This window comes from Bos indicus x Bos taurus, chromosome 20 (genome assembly GCF_003369695.1).
Source record: "Bos indicus x Bos taurus breed Angus x Brahman F1 hybrid chromosome 20, Bos_hybrid_MaternalHap_v2.0, whole genome shotgun sequence".
NCBI lineage: Eukaryota > Metazoa > Chordata > Mammalia > Artiodactyla > Bovidae > Bos > Bos indicus x Bos taurus.
This window is the reverse complement of record NC_040095.1, coordinates 56,084,269-56,097,130: the sequence shown is the minus strand read 5'-3', so window position 1 is coordinate 56,097,130 and position 12,862 is coordinate 56,084,269. Positions and strand designations below refer to the sequence as shown.

General features: G+C 45.0%; 1 protein-coding gene across 1 annotated transcript in view; it reads right to left on the bottom strand.

The window, feature by feature from the left end:
* Nucleotides 1-12,862, bottom strand: part of MYO10 (myosin X) — a 262,062-nt gene that overhangs the window by 136,439 nt on the left and 112,761 nt on the right. The window contains exon 3 of the mRNA XM_027520434.1: nt 10,740-10,898. Within this exon, the coding sequence (XP_027376235.1) occupies nt 10,740-10,898 (159 nt within the window). The remainder of the gene's footprint in view (nt 1-10,739; nt 10,899-12,862) is intronic.

Below are 12,862 nucleotides of genomic sequence, written 5' to 3'. Positions count from 1 at the left end.
AAACACCGAGAGTCTACCTCTTAGTAAATATCATACTCTAGCTCCCCGAGGACTTGTTTTGAACCCCAACATTTCCCATCTGGTTTGCTGGTCACCTCTCCTCCTAGACCGGATACACCTGCTGGACTCATCCATCACCCACAGTCAGAGTGAGCGTTCCCAGAACTCACCTTTGACGTTGTCCCCTGCCAGCCTTCATGAATGAAGTCAAGGTCACTAGCACACAGGGCCCTTCCTCGCCTGCTCCTGACCACCTCACCAGTCGGCTGCACAAAGCCTCCACTGCAGGTTCTTGCCTGTCCTGCAGGTCGACAAATCATGCTATTCCAAGTCTTTGTTGATCTTCTGCCAGGGAAGAGCCACCCTCCCTCTTGGCTGAATTCCCCTAGGAATGTTTCAAAACTCCGCACTAGTGCCCCGTTGGGATCCTTTTCTGACCCCCTCAGCTCTTCTTGCGATGCCCATTCTTTGTGTTCCCAGCACTTGTATCACAGTCATTGTCGCCCCGAGCCGTTGTCAAAGGTATGATGTGTCTGCTTTCATCAACAAGCTGGGAGGTCCTGGAGGGGCGCTGTCTTTTGTTCATTCATTATTTTAATAAACGGTTACCACGGTGAAGAGGAATTTTGCATCCTTGGAGCCACAGCACAGCCTGGCACACAGGCAGGGCTGAGTCAACGTAGAGACATTGGAGGCACCTGGATTCATTACCAATGTACCAATAAGTTCCCTTTTTAACTGAGTTCTCATGCTCCACACCCACCTTCTTCCCTAACAAAACTGCTTGCCATCCTCATCCAATTAAACAATTCAAACTGTTAAGCTTTCAACTTCATTGAAAACTGGATCACAACCAGTAACTCAAGATATATGACTAAAGTCAAATTCTTACATTTAGAAGTGACATTTCCACTTAATTTGAGTGTGTTTCTGACTCATATTCCTCCCTTGTTGAAAGGAATCTGACCCAAAAGAGGCCAGAAAGGGGAGAAAAATGAACAAAAACAAAGCTTCTAATTGCCACCACCATGTGCCGATGTAGAAATGGCAACTCAAGAGGATAAATGTTTGGTCAAGTTTAAAAATACACAGAGTCAGACAGATGGTTACAATCATCTTCTGGCAACACCAGTCTTGATTTCATGTGAAGAACAAAAACCCTACAAACCACACTGTATTCAGCTGTTCCTGGTATGAGACAAATGCCAAGCCTGCTGGCCATCCAGTCTTCAGGCCATCCCTGAGAGGCACGCTGTTACTTGACACTGGGTTTGGAAACCGGTGGGAAATAACCCCCAAAAGTCTCCTTTGGGAAGACTGAATGAATCAAGGAAATGAATCGCAGGTTGAGATCCGCACGCCCGAAACACTGAACCCTGCAGCTTGGCTGGCCTGATGTGAACACTGCGGGCAGCCCAGGTGAACTCACTTGTAATTCACATGGCTTCAACAGGCAGCTGCCTGCCAGCACCTTTTACGGGTCTGGAAGTTAATTTGGGAACAACAAACTCATTTTCACATTCGATCTGCACGGCCACCTTACCAGAGGAGGGTTTTATTTTTGAAACACCTAAAAATACACGAGCTGTGAAGCATCTTCTGTGCTTTCACAACCGTTTTAGACACAGCTCCACGTCTTAAAACGGACTCATCTGACTCTCAGCTCTGCTGTTTGTTCAGCAAGACCAACAAACGAACCCACGAGGTGGGTGGAACAGAGCGGGGCTTCCTCTGGAGCCATCCTCAAGCCCATAATTGCAGCCGAGCTCTGATGCGGTTTCCAGCCCGCTCCTTAGACAGGAGGCTCCCACAGGCAACTGAGCCAGAGCACGACAAACCCCGTGATGGAGACAACGTGTTTCTCTTCTGTTGGGCAGAAAACAAAACTGCCAGACCACAGAGCTGGCCAGGCCATCCCTTCACTCTGGACATAGAGCTGACAGTCAGTGCAACAGAGACCTCATCTGTTTTGGTCCAGTGGGTGCTGAGATGCTGGGTACAGAATGTGAAATGATCCAGGCTCCAGAGAATACAATGCAACAGGCATCTAAAACCCAGCTCGTCTCTCCCACTCTCCTCTCCTGGAGGAACTGTCAGAACTGTTCTTGGGGACATCAGGGCATCATTACAGCCAGCCCTGCCTCCCTCAGCCCCTCCCCCTTGGGTATCACATGCAATTTTCTCTTGCTCACGCCCATCTCTGCTGCACTTGTTCAGTCACTCAGTTGTGTCCGACTCTGTGACCCCCATAGACTGCAGCACGACAAGCTTCCCCATCCTTCACTATCTCCTGGGGTTTTCTCAAAATCATGTCCATTGACTCGGTGATGCCATCCAACCATCTCATCTTCTGTCATCCCCTTCTCCTCCCACCTTCAATCTTTCCCAGCATCAGGGTCTTTTCCAGTGAGTCAGCTCTTTATATCAGGTTGTGGTCCAAAACCCTCGTATCTACCCGCTTTGAGATATTGCAACACTCTCCCACCCAACCTACCCTCTGTAGACTGTATCACATCACTTCCCTATCAACCCTTCTAAACTTTTTTCAAGGAAACTGCCTCTTCAAACGGAGAAGGCAATGGCACCCCACTCCAGTACTCTTGCCTGGAAAATCCCATGGACAGAGGAGCCTGGTAGGCTGCAGTCCACGGGGTCGCTGAGTCGGACACAACTGAGTGACTGAGCAACTTCACTTTTCACTTTCATGCATTGGAGAAGGAAATGTCAACCCACTCCAGTGTTCTTGCCTGGAGAATCCCAGGGACCGGGGAGCCTGGTGGGCTGCCATCTATGGGGTTGTACAGAGTTGGACACGACTGAAGCGATTTAGCAGCAGCAGCCTCTTCAAAAGCCTTTAGCAAGGACAATATAGTCTCTTTACCACCAAGCCCAAACACTGCTGCCTAGCTTTAAGTAAGGCAGGGTATCTCAGCATGACTGACATCTTAGGCCAGATAACTCTTTGTAGGGGGGCTGTCCTCTACATCTGGGCATGTTTAGTAGATCCCTGGCTTCTACCAACTATTAACAGATATCAGGATACCAGCAGCATCCTCTGCCCTCGCTATGGCAACTGGAAATGCCTCCAGGTACTGCCAAAAGTCCCCTAAGACCCACACATCTGGTCCAGAACCACTCCTTTTAAAGGTGTCCTGACCCCCACCTATGCATTCCACTATCGGATGTTCCCCAAAAATCAGATTCCATAAACAAAGGAACCTTCTCCCAGTTTAGCAAAGCCATCACACCAATACACTCTCATCTCTCCACCTTCAAAAAAGGCATCTCTCTAGCCTTTTCTTCGAATCAACTCTCAGCCCTCCTCTGTAGTATCATTGCGGCCGCCCCTCTCCAAGAGAAGCCAGCTCTCCTCCTCATCCACCAATTTGTTCCCTCCCCCCACCTCTTATCGCTCTGTACAACACACACCCCTCCTCTCCGAGTCTTTAGGGACTTACAGGTGTGGGGAGGTGTCCACATCAGGCCTCATCAGTGATGGGAAAAGACACTTCTTCCCAGGGTGGAACTCAGGGGACCCACTCCAAGGTGCCGGGAAACAGAGACAAGAGGTTTGGGGTGAAAGTCTGGGGCAGGGTCACAGATCGGGAGCTGCTGTGATAAGCAGAGTTCTCATCTGAGAAGTCGCCAGAGGATGGGAAAGCTGAATAAGTGGAGCATTAAGTGAGAGAACCTGAAGTTCTAGGGAGGGAATCCTGTATTGGGGCAGGAGGCAAGGGTTTAGGCCAGGCAACTGTGGGAAGAACAGAGCCGCTCTAACCCGGGTTATTATTGTTGCTTTTGTTTACTCACTAAATTGTGTCTGGCTCTTCTACGACCCCATGGACTGTAGCCCATCAGACTCCTCTGTCCCTGGGATTCTCCAGACAAGAATACTGGAGTTGGGTTGCCATTTCCTTCTCCAGGGGATCTTCCCCACCCAGGGATCAAACCCGAATCTCTTGCATCAGCAGGCAGATTCTTTACCACTGAGCCACCTGGGAAGCCCTCTAACCCAGGGCTCAGAGCCAAACTGGACCAGCAGCAAGGCTGGAGTCACAGAGACCAACAGACCCCAAGGTCTGCAAAGTCTCTGTGGCCGGAAGGAGCAGCCCCAAGTTCCAAGTGGGAACTTTCCAAATAACGACCCATGGTGTTAGATGAGTAAGATGGGGAGAGAGGTACTGATACAAAGGTTAGTAAGGTTCTTAAAGCTTTCACTGGCCATTCTATTGTGAAACAGCCCCATCAGGTACGAGGGTTATGACACATGGCCTTTTATTTGTTGAGGCTAAAAATTATTTTTTAATATTGATAAGTAAAAATGAAAAATCAATAGAAATTTGGCAAAAATATGAATATAAAACTTGTAAAATGAAGTCTAGATCTTCACGGAACAGTCTTAAAGGGTCAGAAAACCATTCCTGTTAGTGCGTGCTAAGTCGCTTTAGTCGTTTCTGACTCTTTGTGATCCTATGGATCATAGCCAGCCAGACTCCTCTGTCCAAGGGATTCTCCAGGCAAAAATACTGGAGTGGGTTGCCATGCCCTCCTTTGGGGATTTTCCTGACCCAGGGATCAAACCCGTGTCTCTCATGTCTTCTACAATGGCAGGCTACCTGGGAGGTGCTACCTGGGAAGAAAACCACACAAAAGCCTGAAAGCTTAGAATGTTCAGATCCCTGAAGAAATAAGGATACTATCAGATGACACCTGACCTTTAAAATTTTTTAAACTGACATAAAAAACTTAAATGGTTAATATAGAGCCCAAAGGGAGGTGAGTAGAGAAAAGTGGACTCAACTTTGTCTACTGAGTGCTCTACGCCTTCATAGCTCTCTACCCACATATGAATTGTTAATCACTAAGTCATGTCCAACTTTTTTGTGACCCCATGGACTATTAAGGACCCCATGGACCCCAAGGACTCCAAGCTTGCCAGGCTTCTCTGTCCATAGGATTCTCCAGGAAAGAATACTGCAGTGAGTTGCCATTTCCTTCTCTAGGGAATCTTCTCAATCCAGTCGGATCAAACCCATGTCTCTTGCCTCTCCTGAACTGGCAGAAGAAATTCTTTATCATTGAGCCACCTGGGAAGTCCACCGACATCTGAACGGAGGATGCTAAAAGCTAGAAGAAATATTTTATTGAAGTCTTATAATGTTCTCAGTCGATAAGAGTAGCCCTCCATGTTCTGGCTATTATAAACAGTGCTGAGATGAACATTGGGGTACACGTGTCTCTTTCAATTCTGGTTTCCTCAGTATGTATGCCCAGCAGTGGGATTGCTGGATCATAAGGCAGTTATATTTCCAGTTTTTTAAGGAATCTCCACACCGTTCTCCATAGTGGCTGTACTAGTTTGCATTCCCACCAACAGTGTAAGAGGGTTCCCTTTTCTCCACACCCTCTCCAGCATTTATTGCTTGTAGACTTTTGGATCGCAGCCATTCTGACTGGCGTGAAATGGTACCTCACAGTGGTTTTGATTTGCATTTCTCTGATAATGAGTGATGTTGAGCATCTTTTCATGTGTTTGTTAGCCATCTGTATGTCTTCTTTGGAGAAATGTCTATTTAGTTCTTTGGCCCATTTTTTGATTGGGTCATTTATTTTTCTGGAATTGAGCTGTAGGAGTTGCTTGTATATTTTTGAGATTAGTTGTTTGTCCATTGCTTCATTTGCTATTATTTTCTCCCATTCTGAAGGCTGTCTTTTCATCAGCAGATGAATGGATAAGAAAGCTATGGTACATATACACAATGGAGTATTACTCAGCCATTAAAAAGAATACATTTGAATCAGTTCTAATGAGGTGGATGAAACTGGAGCCTATTATACAGAGTGAAGTAAGCCAGAAACAAAAACACCAATACAGTATACTAATGCATATATATGGAATTTAGAAAGATGGTAACGATAACCCTGTATACGAGACAGCAAAAGAGACACTGATATATAGAACAGTCTTTTGGACTCTGTGGGAGAGGGAGAGGGTGGGATGATTTGGGAGAATGGCATTGAAATATGTATAATATCATATATGAAACGAGTCACCAGTCCAGATTCGATGCACGATACTGGATGCTTGGGGCTGGTGCACTGGGACGACCCAGAGGGATGGTATGGGGAGGGAGGAGGGTTCAGGATGGGGAACACATGTATGCCTGTGGCGGATTCATTTCAATATATGGCAGAACCAATACAATATTGTAAAGTTTAAAAGTAAAATAAAATTAAAAAAAAAAAAGAGTAGCCCTCAAGGAGAAGAGAAGTTAATGGTCCTTCTTAGCACAAACAACAGACCCCTCTACCTGGAGATGGGTCTGCTTACCAGCAACCTGTGGTGCCCAAAACAGAAAGCCAACAAATGATCCAGAGTGGTGGGAGAGACACACACAGGTTCCTTCTCAATGACAGGACTCGAAGCAGGGCACCTGTGGCGGGCAGAGTAATGCACCGTCCCCTGCCCCACCAAGTAGTCATAGTAGTGCTAATCGCTCAGTCGAGTCTGACTATTTGTGACCCCGTGGACTGTAGCCCGCCAGGCTCCTCTGTCCATAGGATTTTTCAGGAAGAATACTGGAGTAGATTGCCATTTCCTCCTCCAGGGGATCTTCCCAACCCAGGGATCGAACCCACATCTCTTACATCTCCTGCACTGGCAGGCAGGTTCTTTACCAATAGCACCACCTAGAAAGCCCTTGGGAAGATCCCCTGGAGAAGGAAAAGGCTACCCAGTCCACTATTCTGGCCTGGAGAATTCCATGGACTGTATACTTCATGGGGTCGAAAAGAGTCAGACACGACTGAGCCCCACCAAGATGTTCACCTAATTCCCAGAACCTGTGACTTAAGCAATGTTGCACATAAAGAGACTCAAGATATGATTAAAGTTGTAAGCTCTGAGACTGGGAATTAACCCAGGTGAGCCCTATCTAATTACATGAATTTTAAAACCTGAGAACCTCTCTTGGCTCTGGTCAGAGATCAGATGAAAGGAGGAAGAGATTTGAAGCATGAGAAAGACTAGGCCCAGGGTAGCTGTCTTTGAACGTGAAGGAAGGAGGCCTCTACCAGCCGGGAATCAGCAGCCAGCCAGCAAGAAAATGAGGACCTCAGTCCTACAACCACAAGAAACTGACCTCTCCCAACACTGGGGAAGAACAAGAAACAAATTCTTCCCTAGAGGCTCCAGAAAGAAGCCTAGCATGCCCACAGCTGGAGTTTAGTCTGGTAAGTCCCTTTGAAACAAACCTACAAAACTTCAAAAAAAACAAAATTCATAGTTATGGTAATTTGTTACGCCAGCAAAAGAAAACTAACACAGCACCTCTGTTACAAGTCAAGCCATTTTCCCCTCTTTTAAAATATGAGCAAGCATCGCTTTAGGGCTGAGATAAAGGTGGAAAGCTGTGCTTTTCTGATAGGTGGTAGTTTTGTCTCCTTGCAGCAGCATCTGACAGGTACGAGCATCCAGTGAAAACAGCTTCAGTAATGGACATCAAGATGGCTGCTTTATATACAATAATACAATTACCTAGGTTCTAAAAGGATGGCATATAGGGTATAATTAACTGACCTGAGCTGTAAATTGTACAAAAATCCTGTGTTTTTTCCTCAAAGGGGAGAGAAAAGATCTTCATTCCAAGAAAAAAGAAAAAATCAAGATCCTATTCATATGGCTTATTCAGGTTTACAATATCATCATGGTGTAGGGGAGCTTTAAAAGCTCTGTCCTTTAATCTTCTTCAGCAGTTCTCCCCTCAATCGACTTTTTCATGACTATTAAATGTATAACAAAAACATACATCTAAAGACAGAAGGATATGAATTCTGAAATATTCATTTATAACAGATAGGTACCAATAAAGAAATTTTAAATCCAGCTTTACTTTTATCATCAACTATGCTGCTTCTAGTATGAATGGCATCTGTTTTACAAATATATGGCACAACTGCCAGGTACCTGACTGTCCTTGGCTCAAGAGAGACAAAATCAGCCCTTGACCAAGTGAGCAAGGAAACTGCTGTGTCAACAGGTACACAGCAGTGTCAAAGACTTAATGCTGAAAGCACAGGCATGGCACATGGGCCCCTGGACACCTGTGTAGGTGGGAAGGAAGCAGTTTTGAGACGGGAACAGGAGAAAACCCACGTTTGCTCAACAATCACATGTACAAGGCAGGATACACAGCCACTTTTATAGAAACATGTGTGAACGTGACGTTTTCTGAAGGACATATGGAAAATGCAGTCTCTAAAGACTGAGAGTAAGCAAGGTTAGTCAGAGGACTAGAAGGTGACTCCATTTCTCCATACAAGGCTGTCTGAAGACATTTGCCAAGCATTAGATCAATCTGGCAAAAATGCCACTTTCCCATGATTAAAAAAAGGCAAATAAACACCTTCTTTTCTTGAAGCTGAGGACAATTTTGCATTAACAAATATCTAATTCTTCCCTCTTTCCCAATTCTCCTCTCCTGGTCTAAGGATGGATAAACTAGAGCAACCACAATACTGAGAGGATCCTGAGTTTCAGTTAGCACCTGCTAGCTGTTAGAACGTGAAACATGAAAGTTGCTCAGTCGAGTCTGACTTGGTGACCCCATGGACTGCCAGAATACAGGAGTGGGTAGCCTTTCCCTTCTCCAGAGGATCTTCCCAACCCAGGGATTGAACCCAGGTCTTCTGCATTGCAGGTGGATTCTCTACCAGCTGAACCACAAGGAAAGCCCAAGAATACTGGAGTGGGTAGCCTATCCCTTCTCCAGCGGATCTTCTGGACCTAGGAATCAAACCAGGGTCTCCTGCACTGCAGGCGGATTCTTTACCAGCTGAGCTATGATGGAAGCCTAGTTATTGGAAAGGCTGATATTATTATTCATCATAATCACAGGCATACTGCCAAAACTGAGTGTTAACTCCTAAAGAATAAAAACTACTGAAAGATGAAGGGTTTTTACAGTATTAAAATTTGGGTTTTTAAAAAACTGCATGAATTTGAACTTGACGAGAAAAATAAACACCTATCAACAGTTGCCCAGTGAAGACCAGCTAACAAAGGCAGGTGGAAAGGAGAAAGTCTGCAAATCATTCTTGACACATGATGTAATTTATACTTTAATGTCAGAAAGGGATGATTACAGAAGCGATTTTTAGGTATTACTTTTATAATATAGGCACAGAGTTCATAAAAGTTGAGGAGAAATGTGCATGACTGCTTTTTATACCAGGACGTGTCTCCAATCAAAAGAGCAATCCCAAAGGGAGATAGGTTCCCTTGAAGCCAAATGTCCCGTAGATGGAAACGTCTTACATGCTCGTGGGAATGTACATCAGTGCGGCCACTCCAGAAAACAGTATGCAGTTTTCTCAAAAAACTAAAAATAGAGCTACCACATGACCTAGGAATTCTACTCCTGGGTATGTATATGGAAAAAAAAATGAAAACACTAGTTCGAAAAGATGCATGCACCCCAAAGTTCACGCAGCATGACTTACAGTTGCTAAGATATGGAAGGAACCTGTGCCCACCAAGAGATGAGTGGATCAAGAGATGTGACATTCACACACACACATACGTACATACACAAAATGGATTACTCAGCCACAAAAAGAATGCAATTTTGCCATTTGCAGAACATGAATGGACTTGGAGAGCATTATGCCAAGTGAAGCAAGTCAGACAAATACTGTGTGACATCACGTACATGTGGAATCTAAAAAATACAATGAACTCGTGAGGGTAACCTAAAAGCAGCAGACCCACAGAGAGAGAACAAACTAGGGGTTACCAGGGATGAGGGGAGGGGTGCAACAGAGGGGTGGAGGACAGCGAGGTACAAGACAGATGCAAGGATGGACTGCATAACTTGGAGAATACTGCTAATATTTTGAGATCATTGTAAATGGAATGTAACCTTTAAAAGTCCAGGTTCGATGCACGATACTGGATGCTTGGGGCTGGTGCACTGGGACGACCCAGAGGGAGGGTATGAGGAGAGAGGGTATGAGAAGGGAGGAGGGTTCAGGATGGGGAACACAGGTATACCTGTGGTGGATTCATTTCGATATCTGGCAAAACTAATACAATATTGTAAAGTTTAAAAATAAAATAAAATTAAAAAAAAAAAAAGAAAGAAAGAAATCTCTCCGTAGATGGGCCTCAGAGCCAGAAGAAAAAAAGTGAAAATCCATAAAAGGACAAAAAAAATCAAGAAAATGAGAAATAAAAAAGCTTGAGCTCAGGTCTGCTTGTTTGTAAAGCCACATTTCTCCTCAGCCCTTAAGTGAGGAAGTCAAACCACTCTGCGTGACTTCTTTATGGAACAGAACACTCAGGAACAGAATGCACTCAGGAGAAGAAAGAGGTCAAATTACCCTTCACTACAAAGCCATCCCTGCTAATAAAGTCCAGGCAATCAACACGAGAACATGATTTATGGACCCACATCTCTAATTTGGCAAAAAAAAAAAAAAAAAACTAGAAATATAGCTTTTACTTAGAAGAACGGGAGGTTCTCAAAAAGGAAATACTCTCTGAAAACAAAAATAAACAGACTCAAACTGGAGGGAGTTTGGAAACTTCCCTGGTGGTTCAGTGGTTAAGACGCTGTGCTTTCACTGCAGGGGGCATGGATTTGATCCCTGGCCCAGAAACAGATCCTGTATGCCATGTGACGCAGCAAGAGGAAGGAAAAGACTGGAAGGATTTTTAAGGGACTGAGAGCGGAACTTACATAGATTTGGTTTCTCTTGTAGCGCTGGTACAAGTTGTGCATGATGGCACCCCCGTGGAGCTCTGTCAGGGTGGCCATGTCATCCACGCCCTCCTCATCCGTGGGCTGCATAGGCATCACCTTCTGGTGTGTAATTGTGCTCTGCTTGTACGTGAATACCTGATGAGGGGGAATGAATTCACAGCTTAATTATGGGCAATGAGCAGTTTCCACTGACCGTTTCCCAACTTACAATACAATCTCAGTTCAATACCGGCAAAAGGATCCTGAATCCACCAGCAAAAATCAGACTGCAGAGAACACTTTAATTTCCTTCATGCCACCTACCTATTTTTGTGCTAGGTCGCTTCAGTCGTGACTGCCTCTTGGACCCTAAGGACTGTAGCCCACCAGAGTCCTCTGTCAGTGGGATTCTCCAGGCAAGAATACTAGAGTGGGTTGCCATTTCCTTCTCCAGGGAATCTTCCCAACCCAGGGATGGAACCCACGTCTCTTCTGTCTCCTGCACTGGCAGGAGGGTTCTTGGCCACTAGCACCACCTGGGAAACCTCACCTAATTTTAAAGGTAGCAAATTATTTTGACAACTGACATTCGAAGTTCCAGAAGACACTGGTTCAAGTACTAACTCGCCTGTGGAAATCACAGAAATGATAACATTTTCAGTTTACTTTTCTCCCACTGAGGCAAAGCAGTAACAGTTAAGAAGCTGGCTGACCAACCTTTCAGAAAATAATTTGATTTCACTGTATAATATATTCAAGGGACCATGGGATATAGTTCAAAGCTTCCTAATAAAGCTCTGCAATTTAAGTGTTGTCACAAAATTCAGCACACAGTCTGTACATTTGTTCAGAGACTGAAACACAGTTTCTCAGGAAAGTCTGAAAAATATTCTCCCTTCTCAACTGATCCATTCTCAACTGAGATATACAAGCAGCATTCCTGTGATCTTTAGGAAAACAAATCCTCTCAGGTTTAAAATACAACTGGTTTGGGACTCCCTTAGCTGTTCAGTGGTTAAGGCACCACGCTTCCACTGCAGGGGGCACAGGTTCAATCCCTGGTTGGGGAACTAAGATCCTTCATGCAACGGGGAGCAGGCCAAAAAAAAAAAAAAAAAAGTTAAATAAATTACAATTGGTTTGCTTGTTTGACAGCCTGAAAGTGAAAGTCGCTCAGTCGTGTCCAATTCTGCAACCCCATGGACTATACAGTCATGGAATTCCCAGGCAAGAATACTGGAGTGGGTAGCCTTTCCCTTCTCCAGGGGATTTTCCCGACCCAGGGATCGAACTGGGGTCTCCTGCGTTGCAGGCAGATTCTTTACCAACTGAGCTATCAGGGAAGCCCTATCTTGTTTTAAACTCCAAAACCAGTGGTGGGTGCTGCATATGTGCTGCTGTCCATTTGCTAAGTCATGTCCAACTCTTTTGCAACCTCATGACTATAGCCCACCAGCCTCCTCTGTCCATGGGATTTTCTGACCAAGAATACTGAGTGGGTTGCCATGTCCTTCTCCAGGGGACTTTCCAAACCCAGGGATTGAACTCACATCTCCTGCAATGGCAGGTAGGTTCTTTACCACTGAGCCACCAGGGAAGCCCATTGTATTGTGTACCGGAGACAACTCGGACACTGCAAGACTGATTATAGAACACACGTGGACTTCTAAAATCTACACACGGTTCTTTCATCACCATTGACTGGGTAGAGTATTAACTGCACCCATTCAGCTTCATGTGCTGACCGGTTTGACCAGATTTACAAACTCCGGAACATAAAACAATCATTCAATGATGGAGTCTATGCCCTATTTATTCACTGTATACTTTTATATACACTGAATAATCACAGAAAACTAATCAAACTGATCACATGGACCACAGCCTTCTCCAACTCAATAAAACTATAAGCCATGCCATGTAGGGCCAACCCAAGACAGATGGGTCATGGTGGAGAGTTCTGACAAAACATGGTCCTCTGGAGAAGGGAATGGCAAACCACTTCACTACTATGAACAGTATGCAAAGGCAAAAAGATAGGACACAAAGATGAACTCCCCAGGTCGGTTGGTGCCCAATGTGCTACTGGAGATCAGTGGAGAAATAATCCCAGAAAGAAT